Source organism: Argiope bruennichi, chromosome 8 (assembly GCF_947563725.1).
Source record: "Argiope bruennichi chromosome 8, qqArgBrue1.1, whole genome shotgun sequence".
NCBI classification, from domain to species: Eukaryota; Metazoa; Arthropoda; class Arachnida; order Araneae; family Araneidae; genus Argiope; species Argiope bruennichi.
In genome coordinates this window covers 78,979,410-78,998,543 of record NC_079158.1, presented here as the reverse complement: position 1 = coordinate 78,998,543, position 19,134 = coordinate 78,979,410, and the positions used below count along the sequence as shown (strand labels likewise).

Sequence of the window (19,134 nt, the reverse complement as noted above, 5' to 3'; positions counted from 1 at the left end):
GCACTCTAGACTAGGCTAAACAGTCATCTAATCTATTAAAATTGGCTTAAAATATGTTAAACAGATCAAACTATTATTACATGGAATAAAATTACGAAACAAATGTGCATTTTTTAAAATGGAACTGATATTTGTATTTAGAAACAAAATTGAAGTTCCACACCAAAATAAATGTTTACTTAAAATGAATCAATGTTATTCTGCGGTTCAGTTAAAAATTTAGCAAGCTTTTTTTACAAAATTTTAATACGCCGTAAGTTTAGTTTTAGCAAGATAAAATAATAAACACTGATGACTCCGAAGGGTACGAATTTATAGAAGAAAATCTTTCAATGCTTTGAAAGCTGGAATGATTCAATCACTTAATATTTTTATATTCGGCTTGCAACCTTTTTATGAAAGTAAAAATTCCGAACGACGTATAAAAGTAAGTTCAATACATTAAATGTACTTTAAAAGTAGGTAAAAGTGCTTAATGCTGTTTAAAAGTAGGTAAAAATGTTGAATAAAAGTAGCATCAATATATAAGTGATCCATTCAGGGATAATTATCGATAAATAACAATTATGGAAAATGTTTGATGGATATTTTGGGGAAAAAGCATAGGCAGTTCGGAAGAAAATAATGTATTTTTCTTCTTCTTAAAATGATATATATAATTGAATCTACCCATTTCTTTATTGTCGTTATTCCTTTAATCTTATCCAATTCTCATGTCTTTAAATTATTTCATTATGTGATATGTACTGTATAAAAATGAGACACACACACAAAGAAAACAATTATACAACACAATTTTTACTAAATCACATTTCATACATCATTCGTTACATCGTCAAGTTCTTTAAAATTCTAATTTCGCAGCAAGAAAATCCCATTTGCACTTCCTCGCAGGAGTTTCCGGGGAGATTTCTGGAGAAGAATTATCCCAGGGAACTCAATATGCACATAAAGTTCGGGAGGAAAAATCTGCGTGGGTGGATAAAAATTTGTGCACAGAGTCCATTGTCAGAATTTAGTTAGTGGACGGTTAGGGCGGTCAATGCTGCTTGATGACACTCAGGAGGCATGGCCACTCGCAGAGAGTTGTTTCCTGAAAGGAAATGAATTGCAGATTAAAAAGATCGGTCAAGGAAATTATAGAATTAAATATTAATTCAATCAATCATATCAATTTAAAATTAATTAATTTGACATGAATAATAAGATGAATTAAGATATGAATTACAGAAATCTAAATTTTTTAATAATCTAAATTAATCCATAATCGACAGGAAGACATATAAGTTTAGAAACGAAGATAAATCAATAAGTTATTATGCTTTAATTCATTGTTCATTCAATGAATATTTTTATTTATTTAAAATATTCTACATGTATCATTGAAATCATTGAAGCTGTTTATGATTTATAGTATATTATTACCAATGTTTGGAATTTGCCATTCAGAAATGGATTTACTTTGAAGTGAGATAATAAGATGAGTAATCTTAACCGGCTACTCCGAGATGTCCGAAGGCCGCGGTTACCTGGTGATAAGGTCTCGGCTTCGGAACCGGAGAGTTTCAGGTTCGTGACCCGATTCCACCGAAGAACCGTCGTGTACGGGGGTCTGTTGCACGTTAAATCCGTCATGACCAAATGTCCTCCCGCTGGTGTGGTGTGGTGTGGAGAGGGGGGTGCCAGCTCAGGTGTCGTCCTCGTCATCTGACCGTGGTTCAAAATTATTAGGTCCGTCCCAAAATAGCCCTAGTGTTGCTTCAAACGGGACGTTAATGTAACCAAACCAAACCGAGATGTCCGAAGGTACACTGAAAAATATAAATGACTGGACCGCGGCGACAGCAACATTGACGGGAGATTTTGGTTGAGTCCTAAGGGTCATCACTGGCAACGACACAACGTTTACCGTAGGAAGTACGTCCTGTCAACGATAGGAGGTAGCCGCACTCTTCCATTTCTCTACGCACCGGGTATGGAGAACCAACCACCACATCGGAAAATTTCATCCTCATTTCTAAATTGTCCTCCGATAGGAGATTAGTAATGAGTAAGAAAATATACTACAAGACTCAAAATTTCCCATACAGCAAACTTTTGTTAATTTTTATTATTAAAATGCAAAATATCATTCGCACAAATTCCTTCCACAAAATTTAATGACCAGGACTTTTCATCCGTGATAGATTGAAAAAAATATTACCAAAAATGCAGCATTAAAGTCAGTCTAAATAATTTTTGTAACAAAATAACAAAGGAATATGATTGGTTTTGGTAACTATTTGTATTAAAAAAAAATATCTTGATAAAATTTTTCAAGAAGGTTTAAGAAGATCATTATCTGATGTTTAAGATGTAAAGTATCTTATTTTTCTAAATCGAAAACACTTTAATCATTATACGTAATTTGAAAAAAAAAAAAAAAAAAAGTTAATGGTTTGCTGCAGCTACCAAAAAATTAGGGTAAGCAAATTTTTACCATTCAAAAACCAGCTTTTTGCATTAAAATGTGACCGCCTACTCTTTGTAAGTACCAGAGCATTCTTTCTTCGTTAAAAAAAAGTCTTAATGATTATCCAGTTCTTCAGATTTAGTTTGAGGGATATATGCATTATTTCAGGAAATTGAGACAACTAATTATTAAAACTATTGAATAACTAAAATTGTGGGCATTATGGGATTTATAATAAAAAAATTATAAGAAACTGCACCATCATTCTTATTTATAATCAGATTTTTAATATGCTAATCTCCTTTCATAGTTGCAGTAATAAATGTCTTAAATGTAGTTAATGTTAGAGGTTTCCAAGAAAAAGAAATTTGATTAATCCAAAGCAGAAATGCATGAAAATATCGGAAGTTTTAATTTAAGCAATTTAAGAATTTTTAAAATTTTATATTTGCATTAAAATATCTAGCAATTTAGTCTGAAATTAATATACTGATTCAGTGCACCATTTCAAGCTTTACAATAATAATTGTTAATTCAAAAATAAAATCGGATAAGATTTTAATTTTTGTTAATGCCTAATTCTATAAACAATTTTCCTTAAAGAAAAATATCTAAATATAAAGAAAACTGTTTTAAAATCATTGTTTCATTCTAACTATATGTTGAAAGATAACACATGAAACTATAAAGAAGATTATTAGAGAATATGAAGTACTAAAAATGAAGTAAAAATGTCAATTTGAATCTTAAGAAAAACTCTTTTGTCATATGGTTTATATTGGCAAAATTTTTTCCCTGATTTGATAACAAAACATATTGGTATTTATAATAATCAAAAGATAAGGCATTGCAGGATATGTATAGCAATAACTAGAACAGAGTACATTATAGAATTTAAAATAAAAACTTTTAAGAAACAGCAAGATTTTTTAATAATTTCAGCTTTTTATTATGTTAGTCTCCTTTCGCAGTTGTAGGAATTTCTTAATATTACCAGAGGTATCCAAGATAAAGAAATTTGATGAATTACCCCAAATTAGATAAGCGGGAAATTATTAGAAACTCTTTTTTATTTTATTTTTCAAAGAAAGTAATTAGTAATTTAATCTGATAATTAATATTCTGATTTGGAATAACATTTCAAATTCTGCAATTACATACATACATAATTACTAATTTGAGAAAAAAATATCTTTTAAGCTTTTAATTTTCGTTTATGTATGTTTGTATAAACAATTTTTCCTTAAGAAATACCTAAATAAAAAAAACTGTTATTTCATTTGTTTTTAAGTATGTGCTGAAAATTAACACATGAAAATATGAAGAAGGTTCTGAGAGAAGTAAGAAAATATGAATTATGGAAAATGAAATTGTAGAAAATGTAAATTTCTTCGCTAAGAAAAACTCTTTTTGTCATAAAATTTATAGTGGCAAAACATGTTTCCCTAATTTTATTACAAAACTTATTGATAATAATTGCAAGGAAAGGCAATGCAGGTTATTGACTGCAATTGTGAAGCTTTGAATTTTGTTTCAAAAATATGTTAATATTTTCATTTTAAGAATTTTATCTCGTTTTTGAGTAAAAACTTATTTTTTTAACATACAAAATCTAATTTCTGGAACTACTTATCTTTCGGACATTTTCATTTATATAAAATTTACCACAAATGATACTGGACTCGTGTTTCTTCCCGAATATATTTGGATTGGATTAGTTTCGAAAAAAATTAAAAGTATCTTTTTTTTAATATCATATTGTAATTTGCAAGATAGAGAATTCTTTTAAGACAATTATTTATAAAAGAAATGGCATCATACTAGACTTTTAATCATTAGATTTCAGGTTGAAGTAATGTCACTTATCAACAAGAGGATCATATTTCTTATGAACTGACAGTAACATGTTTTGGGCATCTCCACAACAATGTGAAACAAACCATTAACTGATGCGCTTGTCAGAAGAAAGAGCATTTGTCATCCACGGTCACAACGTATTTCTTTCATAAAACAATTTCAACTTTTGGACATTACTTCCTGCTCTAGGTTTTGAAGAAATATTGTAGTTATTTACAATGAAAAAGGGAAGCGGATGTAACATTTGAAAAAGTTGCTTTGATATACTAAGTAATATTTTAAGGCTCGTTTTAATAAAATATGATAGAAAGGTAGTAAAAGTAAGTAGAAAAGACTTCTGCTGAAATAAACACTGTCAAACCTTTTATGACAAATAGAAATGTAAAAATATTTTAAAAAGTTGAAATATAACTAATCTTTATTTTAATAAAATATAGAATTTTTCCTCGTATCTAATAAGAAAGTTTCAATTAATTTCATTTAATTTTAAAGAAATTAAAATCGGATCTGAAACTGAAATTAAAATCGGATGGAAACACTTACTAAAATAAATATCAAGATTTTACAGCAACTTAAGTATTATGAATTTTATTCCTATTATTATTGATTGAGAATTTTCTTTATAAAAATGCACATAAATCCTTGCAAGTTGGATGACCATTCAATCAATCATAGCAAATATTTTTGAAAAAATACAATTTCAAACTTAAATTTTTAGCAAAACGATTTTCAAATACCTATTGCAGTTTATGAGTTTATTTTTTAAAAAATAAAAGCTTTCTAACCAGATGATTTATACTGATATTACTATATTAAAAATATAAATGTTAGTTTAGTTTTAAATTAGTTTAAAAAGATTAAAAACGTCGTCAAAAATACATTTGAAATGCATTTTTGCTCTATACCAGATTTCTAGTCTCTCTTTTATCGTTTGGCTTTTTTCTCTTTCGAGATTATCCTTTCATTTATAATTTTCTCAATTTTTAGTAATACATATGTCTAAAGTAACTGTTATAAATGCAGCTTGAAACCATTCTAAAGATATTTTTTGTAAAGATTTTGAAAGAATATCTTTATTTCTTTTCACCATTGTGTACTCTGTGACTTTGAAGCTTTTCGGTTCTATGTTAGTTTTAATGAATATACGTCTAATGATTAATTGAGAAATAAAACATATTGAAAGTTGTTAATTAACAATCTACATTATATCAATACAATATATCCATGCATATTCCTAGAAATTAAAATGAAAATATACAAATAGAGTATGTTTCGTGATTTAATAACGTGTTCAGGGATTTGTTTTTGTACAATTTAATTCGTTAGAAAAGGATTTGATAGGGAATAACAATAAGATAAATTATTCTATTATTGAAAGCATATTTCCCTTTTCTTGGTAAAACTGCACTATGCTTATATATGTATACATTTGACATCTTGTTTTCCATCTCGCTTCTCTACCATTCGACCACGTGATGAATTCGATCTTTTTGTGGTTTTCTAATCGAGAAACTATATTTGTGTAACAGAAACACTAAACTTATATATATATATATATATAATGTTATTTTTATTTTCAGGGGGTTATATACATATTTTTATGCTTTTAGGTGAAATGAGAATCTAATGTTCAACATTTCTAAAGAAAGTTTAATAAACTTGTTTTTAAAAAAAAATCACAGTAAAAACATTTTTATTTTTCTGATGCTTGAGAAAATTAAGGTACCATCAGAATATATTGAAATATAATAATTGAACAATTTAAGAATTTTCATCATTAGTCCTTTTTGATAATAAATTTCTGTTTTAGTTTGTAGCGCAAGTAAAATTTTGCAATTAAGCTTTTCTAAAATAGTTCAAAACATCAAAAATGAAATTTGTTTATTATTAATAAAGTTGAAAAATGTATAATTAAAATCTTCCTTGGTCTAATGTAAGGTTTTTAGTCCTACAAATATAGAGAAAAAACTCATGAACCAGTAGCATTTGATTTTTGTTATTGCTTTTATAATTTTTACGATTTTATTTTATATGTTGATTTAAATAGATCTCGTTAAGTTATCAATAGTTAATATTTGGAAACATATATATACAAATAAAATTATTTATATACGTCAAGAACAAAAATGAATTATTTAACGCAGAAAAAATAATTCGTCAAAAATATACTGTGCATTTTTAAGAAATGCCATTGTTGAGTTTATTTTGAATGGAATTTCTGAAAAAAATGTTTTCCTATTTTCACAGCTCATGCAAAAACATCTTGTTAGCTTTTATTCTTTTTTTATGAAAAAAAACTCAACATCTTCTTGGAATGTTCGACTGTCTTCTTCAGTTAGCAGCTTCCGGCTGCTTTTGAAAACTTATCCCGTATTTCCCAAGGCATAGTCTATTGTATACAATATATTCGTTTCGGTTGCGGAATTTATTCAAGAGAAAATTCCCGTAGATTTTCTTCCTACAATAATTTACACCTGGTGTGCTTTTCACAGCGGAACTTTTAATAAAGTTTTCTTGAATAGTTTCTTTGTCGGAACTAACAACAGAAAGAAACAATGCGGAGAAAACAATTATATATTTATAATTAATATTGTTCGAATTAAATGGGAAAAATGATAAAAATAGGTTTTTCCAAAACCTTAACTTTTAATCATTACTTACCATAAGTAGACTGATAAATTTCTATATTACTATGACATATGTCTTCCTTTAAAAGAAATAAGCTCTTCAACATGTCTTGGCTTTGACTTCACTTGTATAGCGCACATGTTTTTGACATCATGATCGTGGAACCACATTTGTAAAGCACTTTTTATCTTTTGTTCTATTTTCGTGTACTTCATCCTATCTAAACAAAGATTCTTGAGAAAGTGCCATAAGTTCTCATTGGGATTTATGTATTGTGAATTACCAGGCCAATCAAACACTTCTATTTTTTTCTCCGTAAAGGTATATACTTATTTTGAAGTGTGACAGGGGTCCAAGTCATGTTGAAATGTTCTGCCAAATGTTTCCATGAATGAAATAATTCTACCACGTAATATTTCTATGCATTTGGCAGAATTCTTCATGTCTTTAGCACTTTCATTGTGGCAATGGCGGGCCTTTGTCCAATCATCTGCGCTAAAAGTCTGAAAACATCTGTTTAGAAGGCTGTTTTACATTCTGTTGGATATGATCTGGTCGCCTTCAACTTCGATTTGTCTAACTACACTTGATTTATATCCCTGAAGAAATAATTGTTTCATCACTGGAAATCATCTTCCATTCATTAACAATCTATGATCGATATTTTTCAGTTCTAAGAAACGTTTTTCATCATTTTCGGAGTTAGAAATTGTTTCTCCCTCGGTCTTGTTGATTTATAGCTAACTATCAGTAGACGTTTTCTTATAGTTGAGGTACTCACTTGAACACCACAATCCAATAAATCCTTTCGAATGTCTGTACTTATGTCTTGGATTTATTTTACTATTTCTTATAAGAATTTTATCATTCTTAGACTAGTTTTCCGTTTGAGCCTACATTTTCCTTTTCTTTTTAGAGACGATGATCCGGAATCTTGAAATAAGAAATCTAGTGTATCAAGAATTTTCTCTCGAAACGCTAGATTTTCCCACACCAACTGCTGTAGCTATATCACAATAATATAATTGTATTCATTAAGAGGGAATTTTTTAGAACGCTCAACAATCGCTTTGAACAATCAAAAGTGACACCTGTGTTGTTGTTTCTGATGGCACTTACTATGGACAAGTCCGCTGATTCCGAATTCGGCGGTTTTAAGCCGGGATTGAGCGTGTCTGGTTTTTAGTAGCGCGAACTAGGACCAAAAGTACGATTTTCTACTCATGCATCACATTCGCTTATAAAACCCCTTTTTACAGAAGGGCACATTCACACATCTCACAAACACAGATAGAAAAGATGAGGAACAACCATATCCGAACTGGGACTCGAACATGGGATGCTCAGATCACGGGAAGACTCGCTACCCCATGCCAGGACGCCGGCAGTGGCACTTGTAACAAATTTACAAAATTACAATCATTAGTTGCCACGCTGAAAGACTCTCAACTGAGCTACTGATAAACTAAAACCAGTCAAAAGAATAAATTATAGTCAAGGTCGATCCGTCACACTACTTCTAGGCAGATATAACGTGTTTGAGATGGTTCGGAACATCACTGGTAATCGCATGGCAACTTAAGCAAGAAAAACATGTTTGTCTCAATTAATTCGAACAGTATGGCAACAATTTATTGTTACTTCTCTTCTGTTGTATTTAGAAGAAGAATAAGGCATTATTAGTAGAAACTAAATGATCAGTATTTCTCTAAAGCCTTCAAATTAACCATAAAATATTCTATAAATATAACCTTTCATATTTCAGTATTCATTGTGGGAAAATCCTTCTATTGCGATCAAAGAATAATTCTTTTAACACATTTGATAAAATGAGCTAAGTCACGAATTTTATGCTTGCATCGTAATCGAGAAATAACAAATTTGACAAGAAACCACAAGAGTATCTCGGAAAATGAGTGATTCAAATGAGGCCCAGGAGACATAAGGATCCCAATGGTAGGAAAAATATGACTTTCGAAATATTTTATTTCTTCTATAATTTGGCAATAAAATATTATATCTCCACACATGTATTTAAAAAGAAATATTTTTATTTAATATAGTGGCATGAAGGGTTAAAATTAGTTAAACTGAAAGCCATTTCTTAATTTTCGCTAAAATTTCAATATAATGTGCGCATTTATTCTAATGCAATTTGTGTACATAGGCTATAAAAGTATTCCTCATTTATTAACAAAATCTATTATGAAGGATTTTTTTAGTAATACATACATTTTTTTTTCTTTCTAAAACTATCCATATTTTTTAAAATTGTTTTGTAAAAGACTTTTTGACAAACAAAAGTCCTGGATAATTTTAATGTACCTCGAAAAAATATTAGACTCCCTTTAATAAAACGCCATCAATGCAATAAATTTTATAATATTTCGACAGTTTAGTTTTTGATGTGATACCACAATGCATATCTCAAATATTTTATATATCTGAAATTAAGATTAACTATTTTCTTTATAATTTCTGCAACATATTTCTTCCTTTCTTAAATCCTTTTTTATTTTTCCCCCTTTTTTCTCATGTTTATCTGATATGATCTCCATCCTTTTTAAATGTATTTAATCTAGATGGTGCCTATAAAGAAGATGAATTTTGAGTTTAATTGCAGTGTAGAAATAATGAGGACGAATTGTTCGAACCGTGAGCTTATAGAATTTAATTGAAATTGATAAATAAAGAAAATGATTCTGATATTCACTTTTTTCAGTGAAATTTTCAACTTTTAAAGGATTAATATTTATAGAAAAGTATAAATAATATCAATAAATATCGATTTATCAGTCTTTATTATAATAAGCACAACCTTACGAATTGTCTGAGAATTTTTATCAACGATTTCATAATAATACAAGATTAACTGCGCTCAAATATAATGATTATTTAGTTTGCCCTTTCATTTGCCTAGTTCGATACCTTTATTACTGCAAACCTTTCAAATAAATAATTATATTAATTAAATACAAATTTTATTCGAACTGATTTATGTATTTCTGAAGAAAATCCATCATTTTCCTTGAGTCATTCATTCTATTAAATTTTTGAGCCTTTTTTTTTTTTTTTTTTTTTTTTTTTTTGTAATAAGTGAAAAATTTTTGCAAAATTACTAGGCAAATATGCAACTCGAACTATTAAGAAACTTAAAAATCACTATAACATAAATGATAAAATATTCGACAGATGATTATTTTATACGCTAACTTATCCAAACTATTTATATCATTAAAGACAAAGTGTGGAAAAAATAAAAGCATTCTGGAAAGATAAAATTATAAAAAAAAAAAAAATAAGAACATTATGTTTTAAATTTAATTTTAACGGAACAAAACTATTTACTCTGAAATTCCGAAAATATCAACATAACTTTGATGGCCACTGTATGCCAACAATCTATTTTTAATCTTACAAAAATATAAAATACGTTTCTTTAGTTCTAATATAATATATTACGTCTTTTAAAGCCATAAATAACCACCAAACTTCCTTGTTCTCTTCAAAAAAACTTGAGAACTGGCCTACGAAAAGCGATGAGAAATCGCATTCGAAAGAACTATTGATAAATCGTTTACTGCACTATAAAAAAGACTTTAAAGCCTTTCGTGGTTTTTTAAATTCCTTATCAATACAAAAAAAAAGTTTTTTGTTTCCTGTTTGACGATTACGGTCTTGACCACCCAATTCTTGGAATTCTTCAAATAAAATTGCAATCGCTGTATCAAGAGCGGTTTTTTCTTGATGGAATCTCAACTTTATATGTCGCCTCGGTTTTTATCAAACCCTTTGGAGGTACATAAAAAAACTTAAAAAAAACTATGTAAAAACGTTTTATGAGAATCAATGATTTCATTCTTCTGAAATATATAATAAATTTTAAATGGATAAAATGTCACTGACAAAAACTGGTACATTCTTTACACCTATCAATTTTAAGATTTTTTTTAGTAGTTGCTTGTATTAGTAGTAATAATTTCAAGATATGATTAATTTTCATTTTTGTCATACCCATTTGGTGAATATATTCGATCTTTATCATATATTTTAAATGGTACTTAAATCAGATTTTCAGTTCAGCAGAAAGAATTTCGATACAAATTCGATGTTGATACCGAAAACTATTAAATATGTCTTACGTTACTAAAAATCATGCTTATAAAATATGCTTCATACTTTCAAGATTAATTCTTTTAAGAAAATATATAAATGAATTTGTATATATTGGAATACCTTGGGTAAAGAGTACATTTATAATAAAAATTTGGGTAGGAAAAAATTTAAAAATATTTATTTAAAGATGGAACTGTAGTCTATTATACAAATCTCATTTTTTTTTTTTTAAATTATGTGTTAAATAAATCATATGATAATTTCTTTTGCATTTTAAAAACATGTAAAATTAGTTGGAACATTTTATCCTATTGTGAAAGATGAATATAATATATTTTTCCTAACTTTGTTTAATACAGCAACTGAATTGTCCAATTTTGTTAAATAAAACATTCCAGTAGCAATTACCCCTTATCGTGGCAAGATTGCTTTTTTGAAGAAAAGAAAAAAGATGTATAAAACTGTATGCTTCTTTACGCTATAAAAAACATCAAAAAACAAATAAAAAACTCGTGCAATTAATACCGTTTAATAAAACTAAGTTAAATATTATTTTATAGTGGTAGTATATTTTTATAAAGTTGTATGTATGGTATGCTATACAAAATGAACATAAGGGTTTTAATAAGATACGAATTCAATTAATTAGTTCCTTTTACTTATATGTATTGCAATCATGTTTAAAAGATAAAGGGTAAATTATTTTACCACTTATTTATGTGATTGTTCCGAAGGAAAAAAAATGTTTTATCAATTTACTATCCTGAGATAAAGGGAAATATTAAGAGATAGAGAAGCAAATCTAATGAATTTTTAATAGATAAAAATGTAGTTCTGATTAATGTTGGTCTAAGCAATATCATCAAAAAGTAAATATTTAAAGGGTCAGGTAAGCACTGTTAAAGTTCTAATTAAAAAATAATTTTCAAAATTTAGAAAAAAAAATTCTAATCTCAATTCAAAATATGTTATCAAAAATTATAAATACCCAGAGAATTTTCTCATCTTTTTCATATATATCTTTTAATATACTTTTCATAGTTTATTTACTAAGTCTACCAGATTTATGAATTATAATTCCATTTGCCTGATTTCAAATATAATACAGATGCAGATTTTAATTATGAATTTATGGAATAAATGGGTGAATAATGTAATTGAGTAAATCTTATATAACTACAAATGCTTTACCATCTTTCAAATATTTTCTCCCATGACATGTAACAGAAATTTGTATTACAAGTCAATTGAAAATATAATTTTGGTTTTCATAGATCAATTCTTATAAAATAGATCTCCCAAACTATGTTTTTAAAAATATGGATGGGTTATGGATTAAAAATGAAGCTTTAAAAAATCCGTGTATCTTGGCTGAAATGAATCTATAATATATGGAACTTTGGAACATTATGTATATTTTGGTAACTTTTTATTTCTTTTCCTTAGAAAAACACACATCAAATTATTATAAAATGTTTTGGAATTTTTACATAATTAACTTTGTATATATTTTAATTTATTAACCATATTTATATTGAAGGAAATATGACAAAATATTTTTTTGAAGAAACTAGATTATTTCTACAATTGAAGAATATATATTTCATTGTTCAGTATTATACTCTCATTTTAATTTCTATCGACTATCATTTTAATTTTTATCGATCTATTGGAAACAGAATAAAACGGAATCAGATAATCTAGAAATAAATTGCGGAACCGATTTTTTTAGATCTACATTAAGCAAATCCTGTTTTTGATTATAGTAAAATCTGTTTTGATGAAATTTTGCTCAATATCGATTATTAGAGGAAATTTGCGGATTTTTACAAGTCAAAAGAATGTTTATCATTGGGACTTATAATATGGTGTTCAAATCATTTTAAGGTAGTGGTGATTTTAGTTAGCATTTTTGATTCCTTCTTTGGGCGTTGTACCATATTTCTAGGGTGTGGTTTCCTTTTGGGCTTAAAACAAAAATAGTTGCTCTGAGTAAGTTGATTGGAATACTTTCATACCCAAGGATAATATACTTGAATATTGAAGTGAAGAAAAATACATCTTCTAAAAGCAGCAATGCCTTTAATCCTATCTTAATAAATTAGAAGACAGCCTTATAAATGATTCACAAAATACGAAACAAAGTAAGGAGGACCATCCTGGATTGAAAATTCACTCAATGAAGTAAAAAAAGTCATGGAACTTTTAAAAAATAATGCAATAGAAATTCAGAGATGAATGACAACATATAATGCATGATATTTATTTTTGAAAAAAATCAATAATTATAAGATTAAGGCTTATTAATAATTTTAGAAATGACTTGCTTTCATCAATATTAAATCAGTGATCTAATTAAGTACAGCAAACAATTTCTGAATAAAATATTTACAATATGTAGTCAGCAAATAATATTTAACTGGCCATCTCTTCTCTTTTAAATCTATCCAATGATTTTCTCTATTACATTTGTTTTGTTACAATTTCAGCAGCATGGTTATTAATGCACTATTAAAACCAATCGACTTAATCAAATGTTTATGTTATTTATAATTTTTCTCGATTCATTTCTTTCCCAATTTTTCATGATATTTTTTTATTTAGACATGTTCAGTCTTTCATAACGCATGCGAGTCTTTATATATGCTTGCATGTATCTGCTTTTATATTTTTTATAAAATATTTATTCCTTTATCTAATCTATTTAAAAATTAGAGAATTTAGAAAATAATGAATAATTTTTTAAATTAATAGCAAGAACACAAGTTAAGTCATTCTTGACGGAATATTTATTTCATTATTTTTTTATGTGATAGATTCTATAGTTTAAATTCATAAAAAAATTATCCACCTTTTAGAACTGAAAATTCTTCTTATTGTGAGATTTTACAGAGTAATTTTTAAAAAATTATCTGATTATTAAGGTCTATATAGTTTCTTAAAATAACAACAAAAGGAAACAATTTTAGCACAATACAGAAAAAAGATTAAAGTATTTTTTGTTTTGAAATAATGATCTATAATGTCTATCTTTTGTGATACGAATAGCACTCACACCTTTGGTCTATTTCATTACATATGCTGCATTTTCTTTTCGAGACTTGTGCTCTCCCACATGCGTACTTAAAGAAGCGCTAAATCAGATTCTATGATGTATCCCAGTCAAATGAAGATATAAGACTTAATTTCAATGAAGTTATGTATCATATGAAGACCACGTATGCTTGTAATAAATATGCAAGAATACAAAGAGAACATACTTTAAATACGTCTGAAGTGAAACAGACAACTGCATAAATGTTTCTCATATATTAAAAAAATAGCTCAATTCTTACTTGTGCAATCAAAATATTAAGCTTCGGTTTTTTTTTTTTTGTATTAAAATAAATGATGAAGAAAGAAATATTTACAAGTTTGCTATAGATAATTGAATCTTGCGCAATTTTTTGAGTTGTTCTGTATTATCGGCCATTTTTTTTTCAAGGGGATAAATAGAATTCTAATCTGAAAAATACAATTATTATATATATATATATTGCGTAGTCTGTGTGGTTGTTCTGTATAATCGTTCATTATTTTTCAAAATCAAACGAATTTTATTTTGAAAAATGCAATTATTATATAATTTTAATTGACCTAAAACTATGCATCATAATAGAATATAAAAGATTATTACTCATCAGGAACCTACAGAGGAATATTATTGAATGTTCTTCTCCTTTCTTTGGAGGAATATCTTTACAGAAAATATTGTGTATTAATTATTTCCCGATAAACTGGATAGCAATATAAAATTAAGCTAAAGGTTGACAAAACCTCCAGAACCTGATTATCAACAAATAATTAAATTCAAATTTGGTTTATTTCCAGTAGTTGTGACTTTTATAAGTATAATGAATTAAATTAAAAAGTAGAAAATAATTCAATTAAAAATTATGTTTCTTAGGAGACTAAAGAAAACTTGTTCTTTAAACTTCTTTCATTTGAATACATATTTTATCAATAGTAATATTTTGTATTTATCTATTTTGTACAATTAGAAGGTATTGTTTTATTTCTCTTCCATATTCATTATATCCAAGTATTTATTTTAAGAAAGGTGTATCTCGATGACATTTCTTTATTATGCTCATAATATAATCCCATTCAATTATTGCATAAATTTGTTAATTATTGTTTGTATTTCCATATTTCTGCGTGTGATATGCATATACGTTTTTATCGCATTGTTTGAAACCTTCCTCCATTGTTTCTTGTGTACTTAGTTACTTCTAGAATTATTGCGTAAAGCTAATTGGCATCCAAGGAATCTTTTTTCAAGAATAAAAAAAATATGCTGCTTACAACAAATTTTATATTATATTAATCTAAATATTCTTTCACGAACAAGGAATGTTTTTCACCGCATATTAGGCATTAAACTCAAACAAGAAAGTTTGCAGGCTTCTATTTCCCGAAAGAAAAATCCTCAAATCTACCTCTGCAAACAAACTTCGAATGTTCTCTAAAAAATGTTTTAAAAATAGCGAAGAAGAAATCTCTCCTAAGGTGTATACCTTCAGGACTTGTTGAAAGATTTCAAAGAATATTAGTGTCCTATGCCGCTGTAAATGCAGTCTAAGGATAAGAATTGTTTACTGGATATATTTCAAAAAGAACTTAACATAAGTCATTTATAACATTGAAAAAGAATTTTTCTATTTTACTGGTTTTAAAAACCAGGAAAAATAAAAAAAATTACAGTTATTTCTAAGAATAAAAAAAGTAATATCGGCGCTGTTTATTACACATTGTAAATAAAAAAATATTAAATATTAATGCTGTATGGAGGCATTACATGATAATGTGTAAATGAATTATTATCTGCTACAGATTTAATTCATTTATTTTTTACTCATTACCAAATCATCATTTTTATACTTTAATTCAATTAATATTAACCAGTAACAATTATAAAATATATAAAATTGTATGCTATTAAAAATATCCACAATATTATGCAATTATGTTGCATGTAATAATTCCGAATATGAATATATGATGCAATATCGGGCAATATTGTGAAGCATGTTGTAGTATTTAGGTGCTTAGTGAAAATGCAATATGGGATCCTGGTGCAAATGCGGAATTGAAGTCTGCCATGCTCTTATGCAATTATCAAATAATATGAAAAAATCTTTATTTTCGTTACCGTTACTATAACTTGTGCATAATTTGTGAGTATATTGGTACTATATATCTCGACCTCTTGATCTAAAGCTACCACATTTCACACAAACATATTTTGAAGGGCGAAATAATGACTTTTTTCTTTTCAAATATCAATAACTTTATCATCAAGTAAGATTTCTTATAATAATTTAAATTTTTTTTTCCATAAAAATATTTTTACACGATTTTAAAATTGAAAAAAAAACATAATGTCCGTTTTATAATGAATATTTAATAATATTAGTATTTTTCCTGAATTTCGGATTTTTTTTTGTACAACTTTCAACAATATTTTTCATAGTTGCAATAAAATTTAAACTATTTTCATTACTTTATTATATATTTAATGATTTTTTTCTATTGTTAAAAGCTGACGAATCCTCTTTACCATCCACTAGGAATAAAAAAAAAAAAAAAAAACGCGTTATAACAGTGTGAAAGGAAACTTGCGACCTAATGATGTATTAACAGGACAGTTACATATTTAATGTCACTATAATTTCATAGGACTTCATTTGAATGATAATTTGATAATAAACAAAACAACAGTTAAAATAATACTGTCTTAATGCTTAATTAAAAATGATCTGTTTTAGAGTTATAAGCATCATGTTTTACGAAAAATATTTTACTGGATTTTAAGGCAATCAAAATTTTCTATAAACATGCAGAGTATAGCGACTTGCATAGCATGGATTTATATTATAAATATTATAATATAAATATTTATAATATAAATCCATGTGATAAATAAAAGCTTATTAGAAATTATCTAAATGCGAATCGCTATTGTTGCAATGAATGGATATTTTACAAAAACATTATCATCGAAATCAATACAAAATCACAAATGTGAAACCCAGAATTTATAAAGACATGCATTAGCGAAAAATTTTAGAACTACAACTTTCTTTGTGTTCCTTACCAATGCTATTAAATGTACGATCGATAGAACATATCGTCAAAAATCGCATCCCTTAGCACATAATTATTCTCCGGGGTTTTATTAATTGTTAGACACAAAAATGTGAAGCGTTTTCTGATTACGATAGCATACAATAATTTACGAGACTTCCTATCATAAACTGGATAAGTTGATATCATATATTTCAAATCTCCAGGTCAAATTTATCCTTTCATGCATTGTGTCTACTTGTCTAATATATATTCACTATTTTTCATTTTGAACTTATAACTACGCACTAGGATACGAAATAGATCTCTCAGAACCATCACATTATAATAACGCAACATATACGATTTTCTTACTATAATAATAATTTATATTGAAGGCAGATTAATTTTGCTTTGTTTTCTATTTTAAGTAAATAACATATTTTAGAGTATCGCAAAATATGGGTTACGATCACTGAGGAGCAACGACAAGACCATAAAGGTATATAATATGTGTGTGTAACAATTTCGAATCCTGCCGGCTAAATAATATGTAATGTTATTATTTTGGTTGCAGCAGAAGGCAGGTTTGAAGGCATAGATGATACATGGTATTTTTAATTTCGTTTTATTCTCTCTCTTCTCACACGGGAGACAAACATGATTATTTACAAGAAGGCAAAAAGGGCCGAACAAATGATCACTAGTCTTATATAACATTGGATTTCTGGCCACGTGCAAAGGGAATACATATGTTCACCTTGAGAAGAGTAACGGAAGTATCACTTTCATTTGATACGTAGTACTAATGACGCATTATTTTTACAGAGGAATTAATTAAACCGAAAGTGGAATCGGATCACAAAATAAGAGAATATTTTACTATGGTCTAAATTAAGAGTTTAAAATATCATTACATATATATCCCTTATATGCATAAATGTGATGTGAGTCTAATATCTTCGTTAAAATATTTTGTAGTGCTACGTCGAAAAAAAAAGCGCAATATACAAATAAGCGATTTGAGTGAACTAATATCCATTCCACCAACCTGAAACTCCCATTCGAATTTTATTCAGTTTACGTAGTGTTCGTTTTGAAGCAATTACTTGTCATTTGTGTAACACAAATGGTAATTTTATCATAAATATTTTTCTTTTATAAAAGTTTCTTTTAAGTACATGGAATCTCTTTCAGGAAAAAAAATGTGTTGTTCATCTTAAGATAAGTTCTTGCAACGTAGATGAAATGAGTCCATATAATTTGGATTCGATTTCTAAAAAGCGTTTGGCAGTTTATAAAAGTTTTCAAATAGCTGCTCTATTCTAGTTTAATTTAATTTATTGCGAGGATAAGTTTTATATAAAAGTTTAATGCAACTTAATAAAAACGAATCCTTTTGGTATCGTACCTCTAATCTTCGATAGCGTCTTAAGCTCCCTGTCGCATTCGGTTTCGGATACTTCGTGACCTTCTTCTTCTTCCTGAGTTGCAATCCTCATTGACTCGAATTCATTTTCGTCATCTGAGCATTCTAAACTGAAAAAAGTAAACGAAATATTATAAATATTTGAAATAATTATAACATATAGATTAAAGACGATTATAAATATTCGAGTATATTATAAAAAATCAATAGATTAAACATTAGTTTCCAGGCAACAGATTTAATTAAGGATTTATTAAAATAGATAATAGCTCTTGAATGCTTTTAAGTCAACATATTTGCAAGCTAGAGGAGTATATAGCAGGTCAAGTAATCTATACCAAAATAATGAAAAATAATATTTTTTTATATATTGCATATAATTAATTAGTACACTATCTATTAATTTCTTGAAAAATATATTGACTCAAAATAGGCAAAATTTATTCCAAAAATATATAAGCAAAGATGCATGCTACTGCTTAATCACTTTTCTGCAATAATTCGTTAATTAGATAAAAGCTCATTAAAGGCTCTAAGACAAAATATG

General features: G+C 27.4%; 1 protein-coding gene across 3 annotated transcripts in view; it reads right to left on the bottom strand.

The window, feature by feature from the left end:
• Window positions 1-825: 825 nt before the first annotated feature.
• The window catches only part of LOC129981869 (cell adhesion molecule Dscam2-like), a 614,065-nt gene continuing 595,756 nt past the window's right edge, over window positions 826-19,134 (bottom strand). For all 3 annotated transcript variants that reach the window (XM_056092905.1, XM_056092906.1, XM_056092907.1), the window contains exons 26-27: window positions 18,570-18,697; window positions 826-1,093 (exon numbers count right to left, since the gene is read on the bottom strand). In XM_056092905.1, the coding sequence (XP_055948880.1) occupies window positions 1,020-1,093; window positions 18,570-18,697 (202 nt within the window). In that variant the 3' untranslated portion in view covers window positions 826-1,019. The remainder of the gene's footprint in view (window positions 1,094-18,569; window positions 18,698-19,134) is intronic.